The sequence below is a fragment of the Dermacentor silvarum genome, chromosome 5 (assembly GCF_013339745.2).
Source record: "Dermacentor silvarum isolate Dsil-2018 chromosome 5, BIME_Dsil_1.4, whole genome shotgun sequence".
NCBI classification, from domain to species: domain Eukaryota; kingdom Metazoa; phylum Arthropoda; class Arachnida; order Ixodida; family Ixodidae; genus Dermacentor; species Dermacentor silvarum.
Genome location: NC_051158.1, coordinates 66,726,961 through 66,750,800, shown reverse-complemented (window position 1 = coordinate 66,750,800; position 23,840 = coordinate 66,726,961). Strand labels below are relative to the sequence as shown.

At 44.9% G+C, this 23,840-nt stretch overlaps 1 protein-coding gene across 1 annotated transcript in view; it reads right to left on the bottom strand.

The window, feature by feature from the left end:
* LOC119453441 (mitochondrial uncoupling protein 4-like) overlaps positions 1 to 23,840 on the bottom strand; it is a 32,462-nt gene that overhangs the window by 6,227 nt on the left and 2,395 nt on the right. The window contains exons 2-8 of the mRNA XM_037715472.2: positions 19,356 to 19,466; positions 15,794 to 15,856; positions 14,473 to 14,557; positions 7,260 to 7,382; positions 3,704 to 3,816; positions 1,458 to 1,542; positions 196 to 288 (exon numbers count right to left, since the gene is read on the bottom strand). Of these exons, the coding sequence (XP_037571400.1) occupies positions 196 to 288; positions 1,458 to 1,542; positions 3,704 to 3,816; positions 7,260 to 7,382; positions 14,473 to 14,557; positions 15,794 to 15,856; positions 19,356 to 19,466 (673 nt within the window). The remainder of the gene's footprint in view (positions 1 to 195; positions 289 to 1,457; positions 1,543 to 3,703; positions 3,817 to 7,259; positions 7,383 to 14,472; positions 14,558 to 15,793; positions 15,857 to 19,355; positions 19,467 to 23,840) is intronic.

Genomic DNA, 23,840 nt, shown 5'->3' with positions numbered 1-23,840 from the left:
ACTAGCATAAACTTGTGTTGCCATCTGTCGGCATTTCCGGAAAGCAGCCTTTCCAGGTGGGTTGCCGCAGGATCCAGAGGAAAGGGAAGTGCGTGGCAACCCTCCCAGAATAGCTGCCTGAATACTGCTTTATAGTTGTTCTTTCGCAGCTACAGTGGCTTTCGCAATGTTATCGGAATTCTTTTAGCTGCTCACCTTCCCTGGTTGTCTGTGGGCTGGTTCATGACCCTTGTGCGGATCACGTCAGCAGGCGTGCCAAGGGTTGCAGCTATCAGGCCGGACATCCCACTGCAGCACACAGAAATGGGCTCATCAAGGCCAACCACTAAAGCAACTGCGCGTCATTAACATTTGGTGGCAAGCAATGAAGACTGGTGGTGCTTACTTTTCATTAGTTTATTTACATGATCTGATTAACAAAAAATGGCCATTACTGCAGGAGACCTATGGCAATAGAGAAAAAAAAAAAATGGGCAAAATCGCTGCTGCTTGCGAAGGCGGGCACGGGTGGTAACCGTGACTGCACAAGCCATGGAGTGCCAGGAAGAAATTTTGTGACAGCGTCCATGGCCGGGTCTACGAGCTCAGTCTACGAGTTGAGATGGTCTACGATTAGATAATCTATTAATTCTATAATAATCTAATTTTGCAGTGACCCAAGTTTAACATTATCGCCCACTAATACACCCACGTGTAGCACGTCTCTGCCACATGAAAATAGCACTGCGTGGGGTGCAGCCAACAAGGTGCATGCTAGGGAAAAAACAGGGGTGCGGCCCATACACAAATAATTTTAAAAAAAGTATTTAGGCCCAAATTTATGTGCAGCCTTCACAAAATAAATATGAGATATTTCTCCTGTGCGTTGATTCCAATAGCGCTTTTTGACTGTGAGCTTGCCATTAAACAGATGATAGCAGCAGCAGGGCGAGTTGATGCACAGTCAACTCATTAATGCTGCGAACTCACTCTGCCCGTAAAGCTGCACCGTGCTTTGATCAAGGGCGGCTATGACAGAACATACAAAACCATTTCCGGAGCTTTGTTTCACAGCACAGGGCGCTTACACAATACACCCCCAAAATGAGTTTTACACCCTTTGGGGTTTATCCCGTCCCCAAACCATAGCTGTCATCTATCTTGCGTGCACTTCCTTCTTCAGTGCTGCATGCCTAATACTTTCCTATCAGGAATGCTATGTCATGCTGATATGCACATGCCATTCGTCACCAGAAAGCACCCAAAGTGCAAAGTTAAAGAGAGGAAACATGTGCAAGATAGACGACTATTATTGTTCAAGGACAAGGTAAGCCTAAAAGCGTAAAAACTTTTTCTTAGAGGGTAGTACCTCGCTGTACCCTTCTTATTTTCCAAACACGAGCACATGTACGTGCATAAGTATGTGGCTGAATGCACTTTCATTAGAGCTTTCCTGCCAACAGCAACGAGTGGCTCACCTGGCGAGCGAATGGGTGAAGTAGTTGTCCTTGAGGTTCGTGTGCTGCAGGAGAAACCGCTTTCCTGTGTCGTACGTCGTCAGATCTGCGCCAGGGAAGGAGAGGACATCAGAGGACAACTGTTCCGAATGGTACACTGCCAGTACACATCAAAAGGAATCAAAGATGCTTGTACTCGTGTGCCCTGTCAGTGCTTACGCGGCAAATAACTCCTTACACAGGGAACAGGCAAATCTGTCTGTGTGCTATGCCGCAACTATTTTCAATGTTTTCGTTAACATTCTTTTTTTCTTTATTTTCCTGGCTTGCAAACATCCTCAGTTTACGCACACGTTTGTGCTTCCAATATTATGGCTATCATCCGTAGAATGAAGGCAATTGCAGAAGAGGGCTTCTCCCCATGAGGCCTCATTTTGAAGAGAAGCCAACTTAAAAGGTTTCCTATATTTTTGCAAAAAGCGCCAACGAACAGCGATGAGTGAAGAACACAGGACTCGTCCTTGTCCGTTTGCACTTTACGCAATAATGAACGCTCACCTCGCCCAGTTTAAAATTTTTAATATATTTTGGCGCATGTACAGCTGCCATAGGACTTAATCCAAACAATGAAGACACACACGTCTCTAGTGGCTTAACTTATACAAACACGGGTGGTACGGAGCGAACATTGAATGCTTTGGAAGGATGATGCATTAAGCTAGTACATTCAAAGCACCCCCACCAGAAATCACCAGCACACTCCCAAGGTGAAACAAAAAAGTGGCCTTTAGATGCATTCTGGTTAACTCTTTATGGATGAGCGTTGCATACAGGCAACACACCAGCAACCAAATTTTTTTTTCTTGCTGAGTTTTGCTATTAACGACGAAGTTTCTGGCTAGATGTCTTCAGCCAACGGTGACAGGCAGGCAGCAAGTGTTATTTGCCGGATTAGGGCAGGACTACGGGACGAGGAGGAAGTTTGGCACGTTACTTGATTTGTTTTGAAAGCACATTCAGAGGAGACAGACCGATGCAAGATCCCCCGGCTCGAGTGGTGTCACACACGTGATGTAAAGCAAATGCAATGTGCACCTATGGTTCACATATGGCGCCAACTGTCTGTGCAAGTTCCAAACGAAGCCATAGGTGGCTTGGGGTGAAGCTCAATTGCAGTGTTCTGCTTGGTGCTGCCCTAAAAAAGTTTCTGCAAATATTTTTTTTTTCTTTTCGTTGAATATGCTCATTCCCAGGGTATGTTGCATATTTAAATCAAAAATAAAATTTTCTGCGAAGTATTTAAATGCCTCGTCTTTAAAGGGTTAAGTGAGATGGAGGCAGTAGGCTTCAAATCACAGAGTGGGGTTGGCAGATTGCAAGGCAGAAATTGCACAGTAGAAGAATTGGCAACTGGGCAAGTTGGTAAAATGTCATCATAACAAAAAAAAAGAAGCGCAAATGGAAGTGGGACATGAAGAAAAGACGACGACATGAGCGCTTACTCACAACTAGATTTTTGTTAAAGGAAATACAGTATATATACAGATGTGATAGCTAAAAAAAGGTTACATGGTAGCTTAGCAATGATTAGAAACTATTAAGAGAACATAAAAAGCGGTTGTCATGATCACGCAAGCTCATCAGAAAGTGAAACTGATGCCTGGCTAACACACATAGCACATTATCTTTTGGTGTGAAATGCCTCGACAATTTCGCACAATGTCTTGATTACAATGCCCAGCCACAATGATCATGTCATGAAAATCAGGATCAGGTGCTGCCAAATGGATATGAGTGAATGCTGTCAGTAAGTTCCCTTAGGTGCATGTGGATGCACCAGACAAACTTTGGCCCACATAAATCTTGCCACACGTCAATGAGATCTGGCAAACGACTGCTGCACTACCGGTCACAAATCTAGTGATTTGCTTCACCCCACATTGCTTTCTTGACCCTTCTTTGGATCTCTGCCTATGTTTTTGAACTTTTGCACATACCTCCGAAATTTAGCTGCCAAAAAAACCACCTGAACACCATAACGACGAGAATGATTATTTTAGGCCACGTGAAAGCTAATGAATATATGGAAACACGGTAAATATCTCCGAGTTTCTGGGATTTTTTAGAGGGGTTACTGCTTTGCTTAGGACATTTTAGCTTTATGACCAATTTTTTCCACATGCACAACAGCAGGCAGTTTTCAAACCCTACAGTGCGAGAGGGTAGGAGGAGCTACGGCAAAGAAGGAAAGAGTAGAGCATACTGACCACCAAGGTTGACGAGTGCAGCGCGGTAGACGTTCGGGGCAGCCCCTCTCCAGAGGCCCCGGATCCCGCCCTCAGAGGCAATCTTCTTTAGTGCCTGCCAAGTACCTGTCACCCTGCAGGCAAGAAGGAAGAAGCCAGATCTCACTCGCATTTCTGCCTTCTGACCTATCGTGTCGTGTCCTCTTTGTAAACTTTCTTACAATATTAAAGCAAAGCTTTCTTATCAAACCTTCCTAGACTTTGCCGACCATCCATAAGTCTGCTGCACGTCCTTTGTCGAGACAGCGCCATTTCATCTTAGACCAACTCCCACAGTGCATGGGATATTTTGCTTTGTACATTAAAGGGACACTAAAGAGAAACAGGAAGTTCAGCTGGAATAAAAGAGGAACCTTCAGGAATGCATGCAGTTTTTGTTGGGTGCAAAAATATGAGTTATTAGTGGAAAAATTCGTAAACAAAGACCAAAAATCTCTTCCTCAATTTCTCTCACCCCAGATTTGGCGCTGAAGCAGTGTCATCACAGATTTCATTGCTCTCAGCGAATCAGAATGCGCCATGATACGTCACCGCTTGCGTAAATGGCCGAGGCGCTGGCTGTATCATGGCTGCATGGCCGCTGCGTTTGCGTTCGCCGCGATGGATACCGTTGCTGCTGCTGAACCTTGCAACGAAGAGCTTGCCAGGGAAGCAGGACTGCATTTCAGCGATATTCAGTGAAACGGAGCGTGAAATGATCCTCCGTGCTCGAGCGGTAGGTGTTTCCGCGTGCGATGGCGGTGAGCCGCCGGCCGCGCCGGCGCAGAGCAGAGCTTCGTTTTCGTCGACGGAAGGCGTGTCCAGTCCGCCAGGCGACGATGTTCCCGACAGAACAAGCGTAAAAAGTTGCGCACGTACTCGGTATGGTTATTTCGTGGCTTTATTTAATGACATTCAGCACTCACCAAGCCGCCAGTTTGCTGCTGCAGAGGCACCGGTAGGGGGTTTAATGAAGGCCGCATTGAGGGAACAGCTGCTCAAGAAAGGACTGGCCTCTGGGGCACGCCAAAATACTTTCCGAGGGTAGGATTATACACAAAATCCGAGGGCGAGAAATGCAGAGAGCACATCATCGGTTTCTCTGGCTCTTTGGCCATTTTATCATCGGCAGAACACTGAGCCATTGCGAACGCCGGGGAGCCGGGGCTCACCGCGCGGCACCACATGAAAGGACACAATCGAGTCAACACTGCCGCTGCCCCTGAGCAAGCACCTTGGGCCATTTATGCAGCCCTCAACATTACACACACGAGGTATTTTCTGGCTGTTTCCTGCAAAGTCAACGTTTTTCGAGCCATGCAACACGCAGCCAAACGCTGTAGAGCAGAACAGGCGCGCGCGCGATGATGCACGGACCAAAAAACGATACTACGAAACTATCACGACCGGATGTATCGCCATGCCATTTTTTCTTATTTAATTTTGTGCTAAACTTTTACTTCCTGACTTGAAACAGTTTAAAAAGTTGGCAAATGCTGTTTATGTACGTCTAAGGTGTATTTCATTTTGTGTTTTATTAACAGCGATAAATCACTCTCAACCAATCGCGACCGGCCTGTGTTTGTAATCTCCGACGTCACGAACGTGTAGTGCGGGAAATTTGAAGGGGCGTCAGCACCTATCCTTCAGTTTTTCGCTATTTTCTCGCTTATTAAACATCTGTTCACCGTAAGAATGGTATGACTGTGATTGTGATGGGATAATCTACCATTAAAGCTCAACTTCGGGTTTCTCTTCAGTGTCCCTTTAAAAGTACCTTGGAACTGTCCTGAAAACGCTTATCAGGTACAAAAGCTTTAGCATTCAGTTAGCTTAATAGTATCAGGCAGTGCCAGCTTGGTCTGTGCTAATTACAAAGAGAGCATTTTTAACATTTTTTGCACCTTTTTAGGGTGTCATTTTGACACAACAACATTCATCATCATGTATCTTCTACTTTCCCATCAGTAATACTACAAGATGCCGAGCCGTATGAGCTGTACATACTTTAACAAACACAGTCTGGGATATGACGGAATCCTGTCTGGTCATGGAGAGGCATGATGAGTTTCTTGGTTCTTGGTCGGCGTTCCCTCTTTTTCATCACTCTTATGAGCCATAGTTTAAACTGAGAGTAAACTGGGTGTATTTTTTCCACACAGTGGTGATCATAATGACGTGCGCATTTTCTTTAACACTTCTTGATGTTTCCTGTCAAGGGCGCTACAAAACATCAAAGTGCACTTGGCATTCCCGACACGAACACACTGGGCATTACAAATTGTACATCCTTTAGGATATAATAGAGTACATTAAATTCAGTCTACTCTTCTGTCAGAACTCCCACACTCAAAAAACAGATTACACCCTTTGGGGTGTATTGTTGTCCCACAACTATAATTCTCATCTATACAGCTTTTTTTTTTTTTTTAACGCTGCTGGTCTAGTACTTCCAGGTCACGAACGACATGAGTGTTATTGCTGTGATATAGCATGCTTGACAAGAAAGTAACGAGCACAGAGATTTAAAGAAAGGAAACACAAGTAAGGCAGATGACGATTTTGGTGGGACAAAGACATGTCCCAAAAGGTGTAAACTGTTTTTAGAGTGCATGTCACACTAATATGCCCGAATCATTCATGAAAGCAAAAAGTCTACGTGAAAGTACCGGGAGGGCAGCGTTCACGAAAAGAAATGCACGTAAAATAGCTGGTTATTGTTGGGGGAACAAGGTAAGCCTCAAAGGGTGTCATTATAGAAGAGGGGGGAGCAAAAGAGCCTGTATGCTGTACACCCTACAGTGGAGGGTGCACCCTGTAGTGCCTTTACAGCAGATTATTCACAGTGTAAATTAGTGCACTCTAAAGGGTGTACAACTTGTAAAAATGCACAGTGTTCCTGAAGTACACCCTAAAGAGTGCACCGTTTACAAGAGTGAGGAGGGCTCACCAGTACATCAATCACAGTGATGCCGCATGTCAGCCTTTAATGCGAGAGCGTTAAGGGCCCCACGTCGCAGAAAATCCAGCATCGGTCTCGGCATCCGCGGTCAAGAAAATCATCCCGAACCACCCCGACAATGCAGGCCTTTTGCGTGGCTAATTGAATTGCAATTGAGGTGAACTAATTGAATTTCTCAAAGTAACATGAGTCGGAAAGATAGTAAAGTACAACTTCCCCACAGCGTCGGATTGTAATTTGAATATACGAGAAAACATATAATTCTGTTACGCGAAAACTCAAACACAAGCCCCTTTTTCAGCATTTCTAACATTCATGCGCGCCTCGGTCGGTGTTCCTTGCAAAAACACCATCCAGATGGCGCTCGCCTCCTCAGCAGCGGCACGCCGAGGTGAAGTTGGAGAAAAAAGAAAGCTGCAGTTGCCGGGAAGCCTGACAAACAGTCACGGATCTTTGAATGCTATCGCATCCCACTCTTAAAGGCGAAGCTTAAGCGTTCTCCAAACTCTTACTCCCGACCCCCCAAATTTTGCAATGGTGGTCACAGGGTCCAGTGCAAGAGGGCAGCTACTTTACCTGGGCGGCAGTCCCATGAGAGCACGACGCCCCTCGGTCTGCATCTGCACCTTGACCAGGTCCGTGGGGCTGGCCAGGAATTGGCCCATGCCACCCGCCGCCACCCCCACCAGGACACACTTCCTGCAGAAAAGGATGGGGGACATGGGCACCTTGTCATGCATCTCTTTAAGGCTGTAGCAAGAAAAATCATGCGGATTCCACAAAGTGTGGGAATCGATGCAAGCAAAGCTTTGATGAGCCGGCAAGACAATACAGCACATCATGATGGGAAACGCTCAACGGATTTCTCATGACGAAGGCATTCCATAGCGGTCATCAGCCACAGCGGCGTGCCTTGCAGAGCAAAAGTAAGTTCGATTCAGGGGCAATCACTTTTGGCAATACTGTCCTTCCCGAGATTTCGCAGTGAATCCGCACCGGGTACGTCAAAGTAGATGGCTGAAAGTGTTCTCGACACTGTGCGAAGGCGTGAGCTTGGCCATAGCGCTAATAACCCTGTCAGCTATATATGTCGACATGTCCGGTGCCAAGTCACGCGAAACCTTGCGTGAAAGTGATCGTATGCTGTGACAACACCAGCTTCTACTCGGTGAGACAGCTGGTGACGACATACCGAATCACGGGATGGTAGGCGAAGAAGGCTTTGCTTTAAGCAAAAAACATAATTTGGTTCCCAAATTGGGGTGGTCACAACCTGTTTTGGCAAGACTAAAGATACAGTCATGTGTTTTCCGCTAAATGCCAGGCAACTTGACCTGTCAATTCAGTCACATTCAATGTTGAGCACACGTTAATTTCTCGACAGTCAAAAGTCTAGTGATATGAATGTGAAACACCTGATAAAGTATTTCACAAAGGAAACATTATGTCACATGAGTGAGGCATTTTTTCAAAGCACTATTTGCATTTATTTTGCAAAAAGGTGATTACTGCCAGACAAAACGAAGGACACGTTCACCATTTTTCATTATGTGCCCCAGCAGCAGCACCACAGATGCCAGTTCGATGTCACTGATTTCATAGTATTATGTATTTCAGTCATTATTGCACAGTGAAGTCTTCCAGAAGTTGCTAAGTCGAGTCTTGACATAACTTGAAGTTCAACACAATTAATGTTTAAGTTTGAGAGTTTTTGCCCTACATGTGCGGCGCCGCTGAATCCATCCCGCATGGTTTTTGACATACTTGTATGGTGCTGATCTTATGTTCGATATTTCGCGCATATTCGAGACCACTGGTTCTTGAGAGGTGCTGCCATCAATATGGAGTCGCCCAAAGTCATTTGAAACTGTGTTTCTGCTCACCAGTACACACAAACTTGACTTGTTTACCTCCGAATGCTCGATCAATCATGTGGTAGCACGCGTGTCGTCTGCCACCATCAAGGCATGCGCGGCGGAGATGCTGCTGTTTTTTACGGCCACCGCTCTCGCATTTCAGTAGCTTGAAATGGCCAAAGTTCAGAGATCCTAATCAGTTTTCTTTTTCTTTGCCTTCGGCTGCGGTTCCCCCCGTACACTGAGGTGCACGCAGTCGTGATTTCGGTATGGCAGTGCACAGTGCCTCTTCTCACGGCGACTGCTCAAGCATTTCTTCTTCTCATGAAACGTGTGAAATTGATACCCACAAATTTTGCTAGACATTTGTCTCAATCTCTTACTGTATACCATTATCTTTGTGTACGCTTTGGCACGAGTAAAGCATTTTTGAGACAAAATATTGCTTGCAATGAACTCTTGCTATATTCATGAGTTTTCAATCATTTCCTACTAAGTGCAAACAGCAATAAAAGAAGATTGACCACAGGGGCACCGTATTTGTAAAAAAATTCGACCCTCGAAGGGCTAAAATGCTTTGTAAAAAGTGCAATTATATGGACAGGGTCAAGAAACTTGCAAATGTTCCAGATTGCAATACGATTGACTAACAAATGTCCTTCCTTATTGCTTCACACAATAATTAAGGTCAAAAGCTACACATTTGCTGATAAACACTGAACTAGTGCTTGGAGATGCTATCAAAAGCAATGATGTCTCGGGAACCTGGTACAGTAATTTCAATGTGGCAGGCAACTGTCATTAATTAGTCGCTTTAAATGCAAAGTTTTCTGTGCCTAACCCCCACCCCCCTTAGGATGTGGCATGACTGCGGCTGGGTCAGTCAGCATCTCACCGGATATATTTGTGGATATATATACAGGCAGAAAAGCAGAAAGTTACCTATCAAGAAAGGGGTCAGGCAAGGAGACACAATCTCTCCAATGCTATTCACGGCATGCTTAGAAGTATTCAAGCTCTTAGACTGGGAAGGCTTAGGAGTGAGGATCAACGGCGAATATCTCAGCAACTTTCGGTTTGCAGATGACATTGTCCTATTCAGCAACAAGGGGGACAAATTACAACAAACGATTGAAGACCTTAACCGAGAAAGTGCAAGAGTGCATGGGGTTGAAGATTAATATGCAGAAGACAAAGATCATGTTCAACAGCCTAGCAAGGGAACAAGAATTCAGGATAGCAAGTCAGCCTCTAGAGTCGGTAAAGGAGTATGCTTATCTAGGTCAATTACTCACAGGGGACCCTGATCATGAGAAGCAAATTTACAGAAGAATAAAATTGGGTGGGAGTGCATACGGCAGGCATTGCCAAATCCTGATTGGGAGCTTACCACTGTCGTTTAAAAGAAAAGTGTACAATCATTGCATTCTACCGGGGCTAACATATGGGGCAAAAACTTGGAGGTTAACAAAGAAGCTCGAGAACAAGTTAAGGACCGCACAAAGAGCGATGGAACGAAAAATGTTAGGCCTGACGTTAAGAGAGCGTTGTGGATCAGAGAGCAAAGGGGGATAGCCGATATTCTAATTGACATGAAGAGGAAAAAATGGAGCTGGGCAGGCCATGTAATGCGTAGGATGGATAACCGGTAGACCATTAGAGTTACAGAATGGATACCAAGAGAAGGGAAGCGCAGTTGAGGACGGCAGAAAACTAGGTACGGCGATGAAGTTAGGAAATTTGCAGGCGCAAGTTGGAATCAGCTAGCGCAAGACAGGGGTAATTGGAGATCGCAGGGAGAGGCCTTCGTCCTGCAGTGGATATAAATACAGGCTGATGATGATACAGGCTGTCCCACGTAACTTGCATCAAACTCGCATAATCATCGCACCCTGAACTTGCTGCCGTAAAGTAGGACAGACACGATACGATTCAGCGTCCAATACAGCATCCGGCGGGTACATTTGTATCGGACGCTGTATCGGACGCCGAATCGTACCGTGTGTCTCCTACTTTTATTGCGCATTTTTGCTGTCGGCGCCGACAATGGCGGCTCAATCTCCCGAGTTCGAGGGAGAAAGGCGGGGAGGAAATGTGCTGTATTCTGTCACGCGTATGGCGCCGGTGAGAGTGGATTAGTGGCGCGGTGCAGCAACTGCGCATTGCGCGGCCGCGCATGCCCTATCTTGAAAGCGATCTGCGTCGGGGGCTGAGGTGCGACGGCGGCTTATACCTCTGTGCGTACTCCATTCTCGCCACTCAGTTTGCGTTGAAGTGATACACGGCATGAAGGTCATTTCGCTCGCTGTGCTACCGCACTTGCTCACGCCAGCGTTTTGACAGCGAGTGTCCTGCGGTCATCAAGTGTGATGTGTTCATGTTTGCCTGTGTGCGCTGACACCATGCTTTTAATTTAGATAGTAAGCGAATATTTGCAAGCATATACGGCCGATAAAACTACTATTCTTACTTCGTACAGCTGTCTACGCATTTGCTATCGCAATCGATGGTTCACCTTTCAGACGAAACTGCGACTTTTTAGAGGTGGCCGCGGAAAAAGAATCGCTCAAGATTTTACACCACATAACGAACAACTTTGAGCATATCTTTTGGGAAAAAAGGTGCGTTCATTATGCGAGTTAATACAGTAGCTACTGAAATAAAATAAACGTCTTGTAGTAAATGCACAACCTGTCAGTCAATGTGCTCGAAAATTCAGGAGCAGCCAGTGAGAAAGCAACTTACACATTCACGCAGCACAAACTAAAATGTTCACTTCTGTACTCTCGTTAACTTTCTCTGGCCACCACCTAAAGCTCCTGCCAGTGCCCTTCCACTTCTCATTTCTGTTTTTCCATTCAGTTCAGTTTGACTGCCATGAGTTAGATGAAAATAATATCACTTAGCAGTGCACTTATTAGCTACTAGAATACTAAGAACATAAAGTAAAATATATTGACCTTGCAAGGTCAAGCGATATTAGAGAGCCCAACCACAGACTCCCATCAAAAACGATTTCAAGTAACTGAAGGTGTCATTCAATTGAAATTTCAGGTGGGATCAAAGTAATTTTTTGGATGATTTGAATCAATCATGAATGATCTGCCAAAGCTAATATAAGTCTTGGTGTAGTGATACAACAAAAGACTGCAATTGGTGTTTTAATTGCTTTTTTAAATGTCAAAAGGTAGTTTGCAACTGCCTCTGGTGCTCATAATCTCAAGTTTCCGAGATACGGTGCAAAGCATTCGCTCACGTGACAGCGAGCATTCATAGTCATCAAGTGAGATCTGCTATCATTGGCCTGAGCGTGCGGGGCACTGATAAAACTACAAACCTAACTTTGTATAGTTGTCTCTGCTATCGTCATTAATGCTTCGACTTTCTGGCGAAACTTCCACATTTTTTCAATATTAGGACGAATATCTGTATCTTTTCACACAATTGTTTTTCATTTGTGCACGGGATCTGATAATGGATGGATGAAAAACTTTATTAGGGTCCTTTAGGGCGCGTGCTAGCCATCTGATAATAACTGTAGGCAATAAACACGGTCAGCCATGACATCCAAGATTTACAATGCCAGGCGATGCAACGCACAGCAAATCTTGGATGCTGTGAGCCTGCCTCGATGCATTGCTCTCAGCACGGTCTGCTCTGCACGCGCTGGCTCTTGTAAGCGCCCTGCTAGAGCCTACCCTTCTTGCGATTTGTTTACAAGTGCTTACAAACAAAATACTATCCAGCAGGAATGTTCTGGGAATTTGTGAAATTATTTTTACTATAGAAACTAGGAAACCTCGAATTAACGAAATTCAAAACTTAATGAAGTTTTCTGCAGCAAGTACGACTTTGTTATATTGAGGTTTGACTGTGCCACCCAAGAAACAAATCAACGCGGATGATAATATATGGGATCACTGATTTGGGACACAGCAGTCTTTAGCAATGTTATAGCAGATAATCGTTGAGGTGAGGATCTTTGTCAATCATGCACGCCTTTAGTCCATGCCTCTGGAATTTCCGAGAAAATAAAATGCTTAATCAACAAAATGTATGAAGGGGGAATCTACCAGTAGGGTTCCATTATAATGGCATGCAATAACACTCAGATAATCATGAATAAATAAAGAACTTGAAGTACTATTGCTCAAGAGCAAAGCTCCCCAAAATTTAGTTTCATACGCTCAGTCATCTCCTCTCTCACTGGGCTTTTTCGATTTTCGGAGTTCTGGCAGCCCACTGGCAGCCAGACGGCAGCCAGCTAGTTCCGGTTCTGATAGGAAGTCACGTGGGCTGGGATCCCAAGACAACCCGGAGCTGCCCGAAGTTTGCAAAATCGAACGCCGGGACAGCGCTGGCTGTGGGAGATATGTAAACATGCTACCAGCATGGCAGCGACCGGCGTGGGCAGCGCGCGCGAGGCGTAGTTGGCCCATTTCTGCGTTGCCACCTTGGAAATATATAGTTGCATTCAGGAATACAATCACTTTTGCGAGATTTCACACGACTCGGCACAGGACGCGCACTGTGCTGCTCACTTAGCACAGCGCAATAAACGGCGTGCGACGCGTCCGATTCCAAGATGCGAAATTGCACCTAAGTGATCGCTCGCTCGCTCGAGGATGCCTGCTCGTATAGCGATCACGTCGGCCACCGGCGACATTTGACATCATTCAACAAGACACGAAAAAGCAGGATATCGGGTACGTCTTATATGCATAAAATTCTGACATGCTTGAATTCGATTTCAGAAAGTTTCTTTTGCCTGATGGTGCTCCTTTTAAGCGCGAGCAATGTGAAAAGGGATACCACCAGAAAATTACATGAACCGCAAAGGCAATGCAATGTGCGGGAATGAGCGTCTACAACTTCGACAACTTGCGCGGAACATGATGAAGATAGCATGCAAGCATAATCGAGAGCGCAGCGCGCTGTTCACGTCTGAGAAGAAGCATTCACGGAACACAAACAAACGAAAGCTTCAAATGGTTCGCCGCCGCTCGTACGGCACCGCCTCGCAAGGCGGAACGGTGCGTTAGAATCCTAGTAAGATGACACTAGAAGTAATGCAATCAGTGATCCACGCCCCACGCTGACATCGGGAATCGCTCCGAGAAGTACGCGAGTCCAAAAGCACGCCAGCCGGGGGCGGCGTGCGCTAGCGCCCGCGTTGCAATCCGTCAAGTCCTATCAAAGATGGCAGCGAGCGCTCATCGCCTCTTTTTGTCGTCTGCTAGCCAGAAAACTTCCAGAGAGCTGCCAGACCAAAATCGTCCTGGCTGGTTCTGGCAGCCCGCGGGTAGCCAGAAGCTTCCAGCTCGAGTAAAACGAACGTGCGGTGGAAGTGCGTCACGCGATGGGCGGAGCAACCCGAGAATGACGAAGGCGTCTGGCTGGCTCTGGCAGCCCGCGGGTAGCCAGAAGTGGAAAATCGAAGAAGCCCACTGTTGTTTTGTGTTGATGCATGGTGGTGCTTCACAGCAATGCAATCCTGCCTTGTAGCACACGCAGCATTCCCTTTAACACCTGTAGCTAAGACTTCTTTTAATTTCCTATGCAGGTTAGGTACTGTGCAAGAAACGTGTAAAGCACACCCCAGGACTTGAGGTACTGACCACAACATCTTCAAGGAATAGTTGCTTGATTTAAACTATTGTGTAATAGCTGCATGAAGCCAGAAAAAGAACAGCAGAGGAGGAGAAAAAAAAAATGTTTGGGGCATTCAACATTTGCGTGCCTTCTGCTGTGTTGTTCTTTGCCCGCTTCATGCAGGTAGTATCCAATAGTTTTCAACTTGAGGTATGTTGAGCAAAACTTGAAAAAAGAGTTCAACATAGAAAAGGCAAGTGCCATCAGTTATCCATACACACAAGACAACTATAGTCCCCCATAGACAGACTCCGACCGAGACAGGCGGACGAGCCCCTCACCAGAGGGGCGCGCGCGTGCCGTCCTTGTTCCGCAGGAACCGGTCCCTCATGCTCTCGTAGAAGTTCATCCGGCAGCCGCTGTAGACTGAACACACGCACACACACAAACACATGCACATACAAGTGTCACCGAGTAAAAGAAAAGGAGGTACACTGACCGAGCAAGACACTCGTCATTGATCAAAAAGCAAACCCTAAGGTTGTTACTTCTTAACACGTTCACTGCGGCTGCGCCTTCTGAAATCCCGGTTCCGGTGCACGATGACCCACCGGTGGGTCATTTGTCATGCTCCTCTGGTGTGTTGTGACCCACCTGTGAGCCGCCAAGAAGTTGTGCTCTCTTGAAACTTGCTCAAGATGCAGAGGGATGGCTCCACAAAGCGTCAAAATCAAAAGCAACAAGAATTTTTCCTCTCCGTTGTTTACGACAACCGCACAGGGGCAATAACTGCTGTGACCTGCTTGTGACCCATGCCACAGTGAACGTGTTAACAGGCTCTGTGAAGCATGTTGCAACCTACCACTAAATGAATGTATTACATGCTTCTGAGGTCTGTTCTGATATTTGTAGTTAAGATGCTACGCAGAACTATTTATTTTCATATTCTTGAAATGTTCCGCCATTTAATGTGATAGCTTGACAAAGATCAGCAACGCCATCGTGCCTAGCCTCATTGTTACACGTCATCAGCAAATTTTTCTCTGTGTCACAACATCTCAGTAATGTTGATAACGCCAGGTGCAGTATCGAGAACAACTTTAGTATAAAATAAAAATATCTTATGTTTCCCAATTTTTGTACTTAATAGGTGTCATCCTTATACATGTAAGAAGTGTGTAGTAGAGCTTTTACAAATTCAAAAATATATATCACTGCTCCTTCAGAGTTGGGCAATGCCACCTAGCCCCAGATGTCAAGGTGGAGGAACATTTAAGAATACGGTGGTTAGTGCCATAGCGGTACCGTTGCTAACCCTGACAAATGGTACACTAAAACTCTCTCTAATGTCTGCAGTACTAGTAAACATTAATGTCACGATAAATTACCATAAATACCTTTAGCATTCATCATATGATTTCCTTTGTGGCGTCAAGTATAAGGCAAGCTTTCAACAACACGTACACATGGATATACGTCACTACAGTTCTAAATCACCTCAAATGTCTTTTTGTTTTTTTCTTTTCCTTTCAGACAAGCTTTTTAACTAGTGTTGAGAAAGTACCAACAGGACTTCAACTTTACCTTGTGGTAAAATTCTGATGCAAAGCAACTTAACAACTGTTTATCAGGCTAGTTTGAAAATGTGAGATGATGACTTACTGAGGTGCCGATAGATGGCTGGTGGCAGCCCCTTCCACAGCTTTAGCACGCCTTCCTCCTGCACTGTAATCATGCATGGGGTGTGAGAAACACTCACTGATCCAAGCACTGCGACACGTGAGAACGCGTCCACACTTGAAAATGCTACGGACAGTCCGCCACAAAGTTTTACAGGACACGAGATTTGCAAAACATTTGGCACTTTCACCCAAAGAGTGCGGCACTTGTAATGACAGCAGGGCTTAGCATCACGCCTGAACTCTTTAGACAGTGTTCCAACAATACATGGTCGTGACATGGTGGCGCAATGCAGCACACAAGGCAACTGCTGCTGAGCAGAAGAAACAAGGCCCTGGCCGTTACCAGGTGTCTCACAATGCTGGTGCAATGAGGAGCACCGCCAGTGGCGTTGAAGGCATCGCACCTCAACGTGCACAAGATTTCCCATTGGCGTTAGTCAGCCCCAAGTGAAAAGTTAGATAACAGTAGATTGACGTTTACTCTCCGATCCACTCGGACCAGTGTATACACACAGCAGCTCAGCACGAATGCTAGTTTGCTTATGGTAGTCTGCTCTCATCATTGTCTGTTTTTAAGTGCTGCTTCCTTCAAGTTCAGCTAATAGAGTGTGTGGGCACAACGTTCATGCCAGCAGCAAAAGTTAGAACACTGTCCTGGCTACGACCCCAAACTGATTGAATGGAGTGCTGACAGTGTGTCCACATTGTTTCATCATTTTTGCAACCAGCCACAATCTGCATCTCTGGAGGCCTCATAAACCTCTGTGCGCCGTCAACAGCCGGACAGTGACCAGCACGCAGTACTGTGATAAAGTGCACGCTAAGGAGGGCAGGTGAACGCGTGTCTCCTCTACTAGCCCAGCCATGGCTGCGCAAGGCTGTCTACGTGGCTGAGTGCATACACCACCCGCCAACGTTCTCCCTCGGAAGTAATCTCCGGCAGGTGCAAAAGTTGAGGCGAGTCAGGATGGCCGGTGGCTACTTGTGAGCTGCCTTCCTGCAAACCTAGTGCTGGAGGTTGCATAACCTCAGGTTTTGGAGACGCACTGAAGTGAGAAGCAGCAGAAGCATTCGCTCGCCTATGTCTGTGCTCTTCATCACACCAGCACTGTGGCGGCGAGTGTTCAAGGTCATCAAGTGAGATCGTCACATGTTTTTCTGTGCACGTGTAACACCATGCTTGTTAATTTAATGAGAAAGTGAATGGTTATTGCAATTTATGTGGCTGATAAAAATACGAACCTTACTTTCTGTAGTTGTCTAATACTTTGCTATCGCTATCAATGCTTCACCTTTTGGGTGAAAGTGCAACATTTTTGTTAGCATTGCATTCAGTGTGTAACTGGGAACAGCACACCATTTTGCATTTCTATGCATCACATGCCCTGTCCCACAAGTCCACTGCTTTCACTCACTTTTATCCACAATATCATCAGCTTACTTCTGCCGAAATAACCTTAGTTCCCTTTGAAACCTTTTCCTAGCCCCCAAGTTTAAATGTTATGGCTAGCCACTGACAAAAATCTTTGGTTTGGCCTTTTAGCGCACGAAAAACACAGGGAGAGTATAAAGACAGACAAAGCACCTCTTTTATACTGTCACTGTGTTTTTTGTTTGTTAAAATGAAATACCAAAATGGCCAAACTTAGTTTTTCAAAAAAACTTTGATGGCACACTAACTAGGCTCAATATCCCAACAGATCTGATGACATGCCAAGCGAGCTCAAAAGCAGTTGAAATGCAGCTCACAGAAAGCTAATGACAAGAATAGCTAACAACTTGGCTTCTAGTTAGATTTTTTGGCCCGAGATGGGGATGGAAGTTGTCACAAAAGTGCGCATAATTAAAGAGCACTCCGCGCATCACCCAAGGAGCAAGTCAGCCCCGCGGCAGCTTCGACAGAGGGACAGAGCGCATACGCCACAGACAGCCGACGCGGTCAACAGAGACTAGAAGCTTCCACAAGATATGCGAAGGCTATGGTGTCGAGAAACAGAGGAGAGAGTGGGCATGCCAACACACTCTCTCAGACCCAGACATAAGGCGAGTAGAGAGAGAGGAGGGCGACAGCCCGAGCGTGCGCCACCCCCCCCCCCCAACGGATGAGTCACCACCTTCCCCGAAGACTCTTCGACAGCCGCGGCCAAAAACGCGAGAAATGTCAAGAAGATTCCCAGGATTTGTTCATGTTATGGGAGCACGACTCCGTCAGAAGGTTCAAAAAACGCTGGCGAAGGCAATAAAAGCGCCGTAAGGGAATCAGTAGGGGGATCAGACCGCGCCGGTGAATAGATGTGACGTGAAGACTGACCGTCTGCGGAAGAAGGGGATTCCCCGGCAAGCTAACCGACGAGTTCTTCGAGCCGTCTTCTTTGAGATTTGCCTCGAGCTATGCCGAGATCGTCCGACTCAAGGCCAGCACGGGTGAATACGAGTGGACACTGTGTTCCTATTCATTCTGTACTGTATGTGTTGAACTCCTAGCGCGTGTCGTTAATCATTTTCCTGAGTTTTAATAACACCCATCTGAATTGCATTGTGATGTGCCTAGCTGAAGTGTGCATGTGTGTATGTAACTGCTTTATTTGAAGAATATATTTTGTTGTGTTTTGACAACTCTGGGCTCTGACTTGGTCGTTGGACCACAACCGGCCACAGAATGCCCCTTATTACTTGTCCTTGCTTTCGTGGGGTTATTTTCGGAGCTGGCTTTGGAATTTGGCCCGGCGTTGATGCCTCGTTCACGGGGTCTGTGACAGAAGTCCATTGGACAGCATTTTGAGTTGTCTTCCTATTGCGCACAGCTTTAACCGACAAGTCATTGTGCTATCACTATCATCATCGTCATCGCTATCACAATAGTGTGCTGAGCTGGGATGGTTGGTGCATGCTTTCAAGAGAATAGAAGAACGCGAAAGACGGGACGTACTAGTGTAGTCAAAGCTGTGTCTGATCTACATTATGTTGTGACGTCTTTTGCATCATTTAATTCCCGTCATCAATATCATCATCATGAAGCCAGACGCCACTGCCTTCAAATAACACCCGAGCCATGCAGTGTACGTATTTTTTAGTAACTTCATTTACTCCCTCCGTGCCACGCTATTATCCCAAATTCCGACCAAAAATGCCCAAATTATTGTTTAAGACTTCAATTAACAGCACGTTTTACCTTCCCCGAAAGAACAAATTCGATTCTGCTTGTGCTGTCCCATGATTGTGCGCTGTCATTTACCAAAAGCATGACTAAGCAGTGAGACAAAACTAGGCTAGTCTAGGGCATTGCTAGTAAAATGCAAAGTGCTGTTGACGAGCTGAGCTCGTCATTGGTAGTTTCCACCAGAAACACGTAGATGAACCCTGCTCATCCAAGGCACGGAAGGGGTTAACAAAGTCAGTATTCCAATATAAAATGTGAAACTGTTTTATCGCTAACAAATTTTGTGTAACTAAGACCAAACATCCCATTTTAACAATTTGGTAAGTTTTGGTCATTTTAGGCGTTGTCGATGTAAGTGCACATGCCAGAGAGGTCTACTTACCAATGCCTGCTGCAGTCTTGAAGAAGCCCCGTCGGTCAACTATTTGACCCTTGGCAGTCAGCTCTCCCTGAACCTGCAGTCGTGTCTTCACAATGTCCAGCGGATAAGTTGCTGCAGCAGAACCGGGCAAGAGAAAGTAGAGCAAGCATTCACATCTGAATTTTACTCCTTTTTTAATTCGCTGTCAACATGGTTGTAAATTCTTCTCATGTGAAACATGCATATGCACACCTGAATACTCATGCTGTGCATCTCTCGATTTCATCAAGGCCTTTGACATTGTCTCTCATTACTTCTTCTTAAGCTAACTGAACTGAATCTCGATGTAAATGTGTTCAACTGGATAAAAAGTTTTCTCTCTAATCAGGCTCAGTTTGCAAGTGCTGTAATTCAAGACTTTCTACTGTATCAGCCAATGTTTCACAAGGCTCTGTCCACTTCTCTTGTTAATGCACATTAACGAACTTCCCAGATGTCATAGACTGGAAATTCCAGAGTTACATCATCAATATTGTTGTTTTTAACAGCAAAAGAAGGCAATCATCTTGACAACGGGACAACCTGATATTGTTTTTGTTCTCTTCTATCCAACATTCTGTTGCGCTTGTGCTGCATTTTTAAAAAGTTTTCTTTAAGAATCAACTTAGTTACAAGTGCAGCGCTTGTCCTGTCCACTTCTTCCCCTTGCTGCTTCCTGTTCACAAGTACCAACCAACTCACTCCGCAAGAAACTCTGCCAATGTAACGGTGGTTATGCATCACAAAACATTAATGAAAGCTGAGAATATTCTGTCGAAAGCTTAACACCTGTAATTTTGCATGATGTTTAGCATAAAAGAGAGACAAAAGTCATATTGAAGAAGTGCACTCTTATTTAGGTTTATCCTAGAGTGGCTCAAGCGAAGCTGGTGAAAGTTTAATGTGAAGGTAATGTCAGAAAATTTACAACCATTCGAAGGGGTCTAAATAAAAAGAATTATAATCATGAACAAGAACAACGCATTTCAGATCTCAGTAGCTATAAGCTCGCCGGCATAGTACTAGCCACATCTTTATTTATTATTCGAGGTACGAGAATATTTGAAATTTCGAATATTTGATTCATATTTGCGAGTTCACAACTCGTGTCAAATATCCATTTCGTTCTAATGCCATCGGGGACAACAGTTCTTGCAGTCTACAGGGAGAAAGACAGAGAGGCCTCAGCATGATTCTGGTGCAGGTGGACCATGGTTGCCATGCAGACTATCCATTTCTTGAACAAACATACGAAGGTCATAATGCACTGTAGTTACCACCAACCCATTCAGTAAGCATATGTCGCCTGAGGCAGCCTACAAATTCGCTGTCTTGATTTATACAAATCAATTTATTATTTGGACAATGTCACAATAGTTGGATTCCTTCAAAACGATGCGCAGTGTTACAGTATTGCCCTCAGCTCCTTCAACGAGCACTGCGCTCTGCTACATGCATTTGGCAATGTGCTATTCACTTTTTCCCACCCTTACTGTCATTGTCACTGATGCACCAGATACAATCGTCCTTTCATTTGCTCCTCATTCACAAGCTTCTCAGTTGACATGGCATGCAGTTAACAACATTTCATGTATGAGATGATGCAAACAAGCCTTTTGTTGCTAAACAGACTACGAAAATGTTCATTTCAATTTTTTTTTAGAAATTGGGAATATTAGGTCACTTTCTTACAGATATTTGTATTCGACTGCAAAATTTTGTTATTCGAACACCCCTGCTTATTTTATAACACTGAGAACACATAAACAAGCTAAATCTCAAGGACAACTGACATTCACTGAAGTGGTTCTCAAGAACCATTGGTTTGCTGGCCTGTATTTAAAACCTAAATGTATTGTCACTAAGCAGCAGTCCAAGGGGGATCTTCTCAACTGTAATGCATGCATTTCAGTTTTTTTCTATTACACAGTGAGAAGCGTAGCACATGTGGGGTTCCGGACCTGTCATCGTTACATTCATCCACTCGACAGTTATCTACACCAGCTCACATCCTGCAAGCCACGCTTGTGTCACACTGCGGGTGCTCCAGATTAGATAAGGCGGAGAGATATGAGGTTTCGACGTGCACATTTTAACGAAATCAGAGGCTGTCCTGAAGCACAGCTGTTAAGAAAAATGGGTCAGTTAGTCCAATTCTTCATGCCTAATGTGGACTCGTGAATGATCCACAGTCCAATGTTCAGAGAAAACTTGCTGGGCGAGGGTTCTACATGGTCAAAATAAAACGAAGCACTTGCCTAAGGTTGAAAGAAACTAGTGTATAACTGACATTTCAGGGTCAGTACGGGTACCTCGTTCATAATAAAGAGGAGTGCAAGAGGGTCCGACTATTGTGAACAGGGACGAGTGGCGGATCCGAAAACGGCAATAATATGTTTGTTTATTTCAACCTTAGGTGATTGCTTGTGGAATTTTAACTATGAATAATTCAAAGGCACAGCTAACCTGAACACAGTGGGAATTGAGGCTCTCATCAGGTGCTGCTAATAAACGCCTCAGCATCAGCTAAAATGGTGACATAATGTGATGCAACATACTCATCAACAGTGGTGATGGTCCAGACAAACATTTACACAGATGTGGCCAAGACAAGAATGAATAATACAAAAAAGTTCAGCAGCTCTTCTATATTCTTGGTCTCCCAATCACTCCTGCATGATGAGTCAAGTCACGCCCCTAACTCAATCTTAAATTTATTTGCGAGTCGACTTTACTTCAATAGGCTCAACCTCTGCTGTATGCATGTTCACAATGAATGTGCAAAATGTTGAGTTTGTATGTACTCTAAGACATTCCAGAAAACTCCACAAAACGCCACATTGCTGTTATATGTCAGAAGATTTGTGCACCAATAATGACAATAATTTCAAAATATGTTTCCATATTTGGGCAGCCTTGGTACAGGAAATGTTTTCGTTACTTGCTAGTTTAAGTCAGTGGTTATTTTAGAATGCAATATAGTCCTTCGTTACCAACCTGCAATCATTTAGATCCATGCAAACGCTGTAAAAATACACAACACCGCAAGCTGCCATGTGAACTTTGGAGCCGCACGCCATCTGCATTTCTTCTGACTTTTTAAGCCTCCTCTCACGATAAGAGTGGCCATTTTCCTATTGCAGAAGCGTGACCTATACCCCCGTCATAAGGGACACTTCCGATCGCGATTGAATTTCTTGATTATGATTGCCTCCCTTCCGCAGTTTGCACGATGTAGCCAATTGTGATTGAGCGATTGCATCCTGATCAGGCTCGATCACAATCAAAAGTGCCCCACGTGACTGGGATATCCCCAATACAGCTAGAATCAACTTTCTTAAGTGTCCCTTTAATCACATTTGATGGAGCCACTGCAACTACAGGTGCCAGCTCAGTGGAGACAAGAAAACACGGGTGACGTGATGTTAATTGTGGTCGATAATTCCTACCGAGGCTGCCCATAGCTAAGGCATATAGCATTCTGACTGCCAAATAATGTAGTGATCTCGGGTGACTAACATAAATTTACAGTCGAAAATGAATTAACGGGGTTACGATGCCTGTGTTTTTTAAATACTCTGGGTGGACTGAAATTGTGTCTGTACACGTCCTGACAGTGAAGTAGGGTCAAGATTTTTTTTTTCTTTTTCCAGCGTTTGTGGTGCCTGTTCCAATTCATGTACAGCCAGAACAAATGTTTACGGGACACAGGTCCCACGACAGACGTGAATTTCTGCTCCGTTAAGGCATGGCACTTCTAGGTTGATAGTTCGCTGCGTAGGTAGCAAACTGCAAACTACATATTACAACTTTGAATTCGAGGCTACATAACCAGGCTTTGTAGGAATTCAGCTTTTTCGAAAATCTTGCGTCCCATAAACTTTTGTGGACGACTGTACATGACATTCCTAGCCAACCATTAGCACTGAGCCTATTGACTGGCTGAATGCTCAAGTTGCTCCCCAAATCCACTTACGAAATGCAACCATTGACTACAGCAGAACCTCGTTAATACATTCCTGTTACATTTTCAAAGCTCTTATGCCCTGAAAAGCCAGTCCCATCTCGGAAATGCCAGCATGATCTTCTTATTTGCTACATCTTAATTCCTTGTTTCATTCAAAAACTGCAAAAACCATTGATGCAGCATTGTCTGTTGGCACCACCTACACTGACTGACCGCCCGCATGTCACTGCTGGAAACGGTCATTTTCCATGTTTTCTATAGTTTGCTTCAATAGTCCTCAATTTAGTGGGTTTTTAAAATATTTTGTTGCCTTTCAATTAATGTTTGGGTAATTTTTTATGTGACTGTAGCTCTTTGCACCATCTGCAGCGCTGCTGCGAATATTAATGGATATTTTGTTTCCCAGGTCATGCATTTTTTTCCCATAGTCTCCTAGGAGACGAATGCTGGGAATGGGATGTACTTCTATATTATATACAATATGCAGTAGAACACTGCCG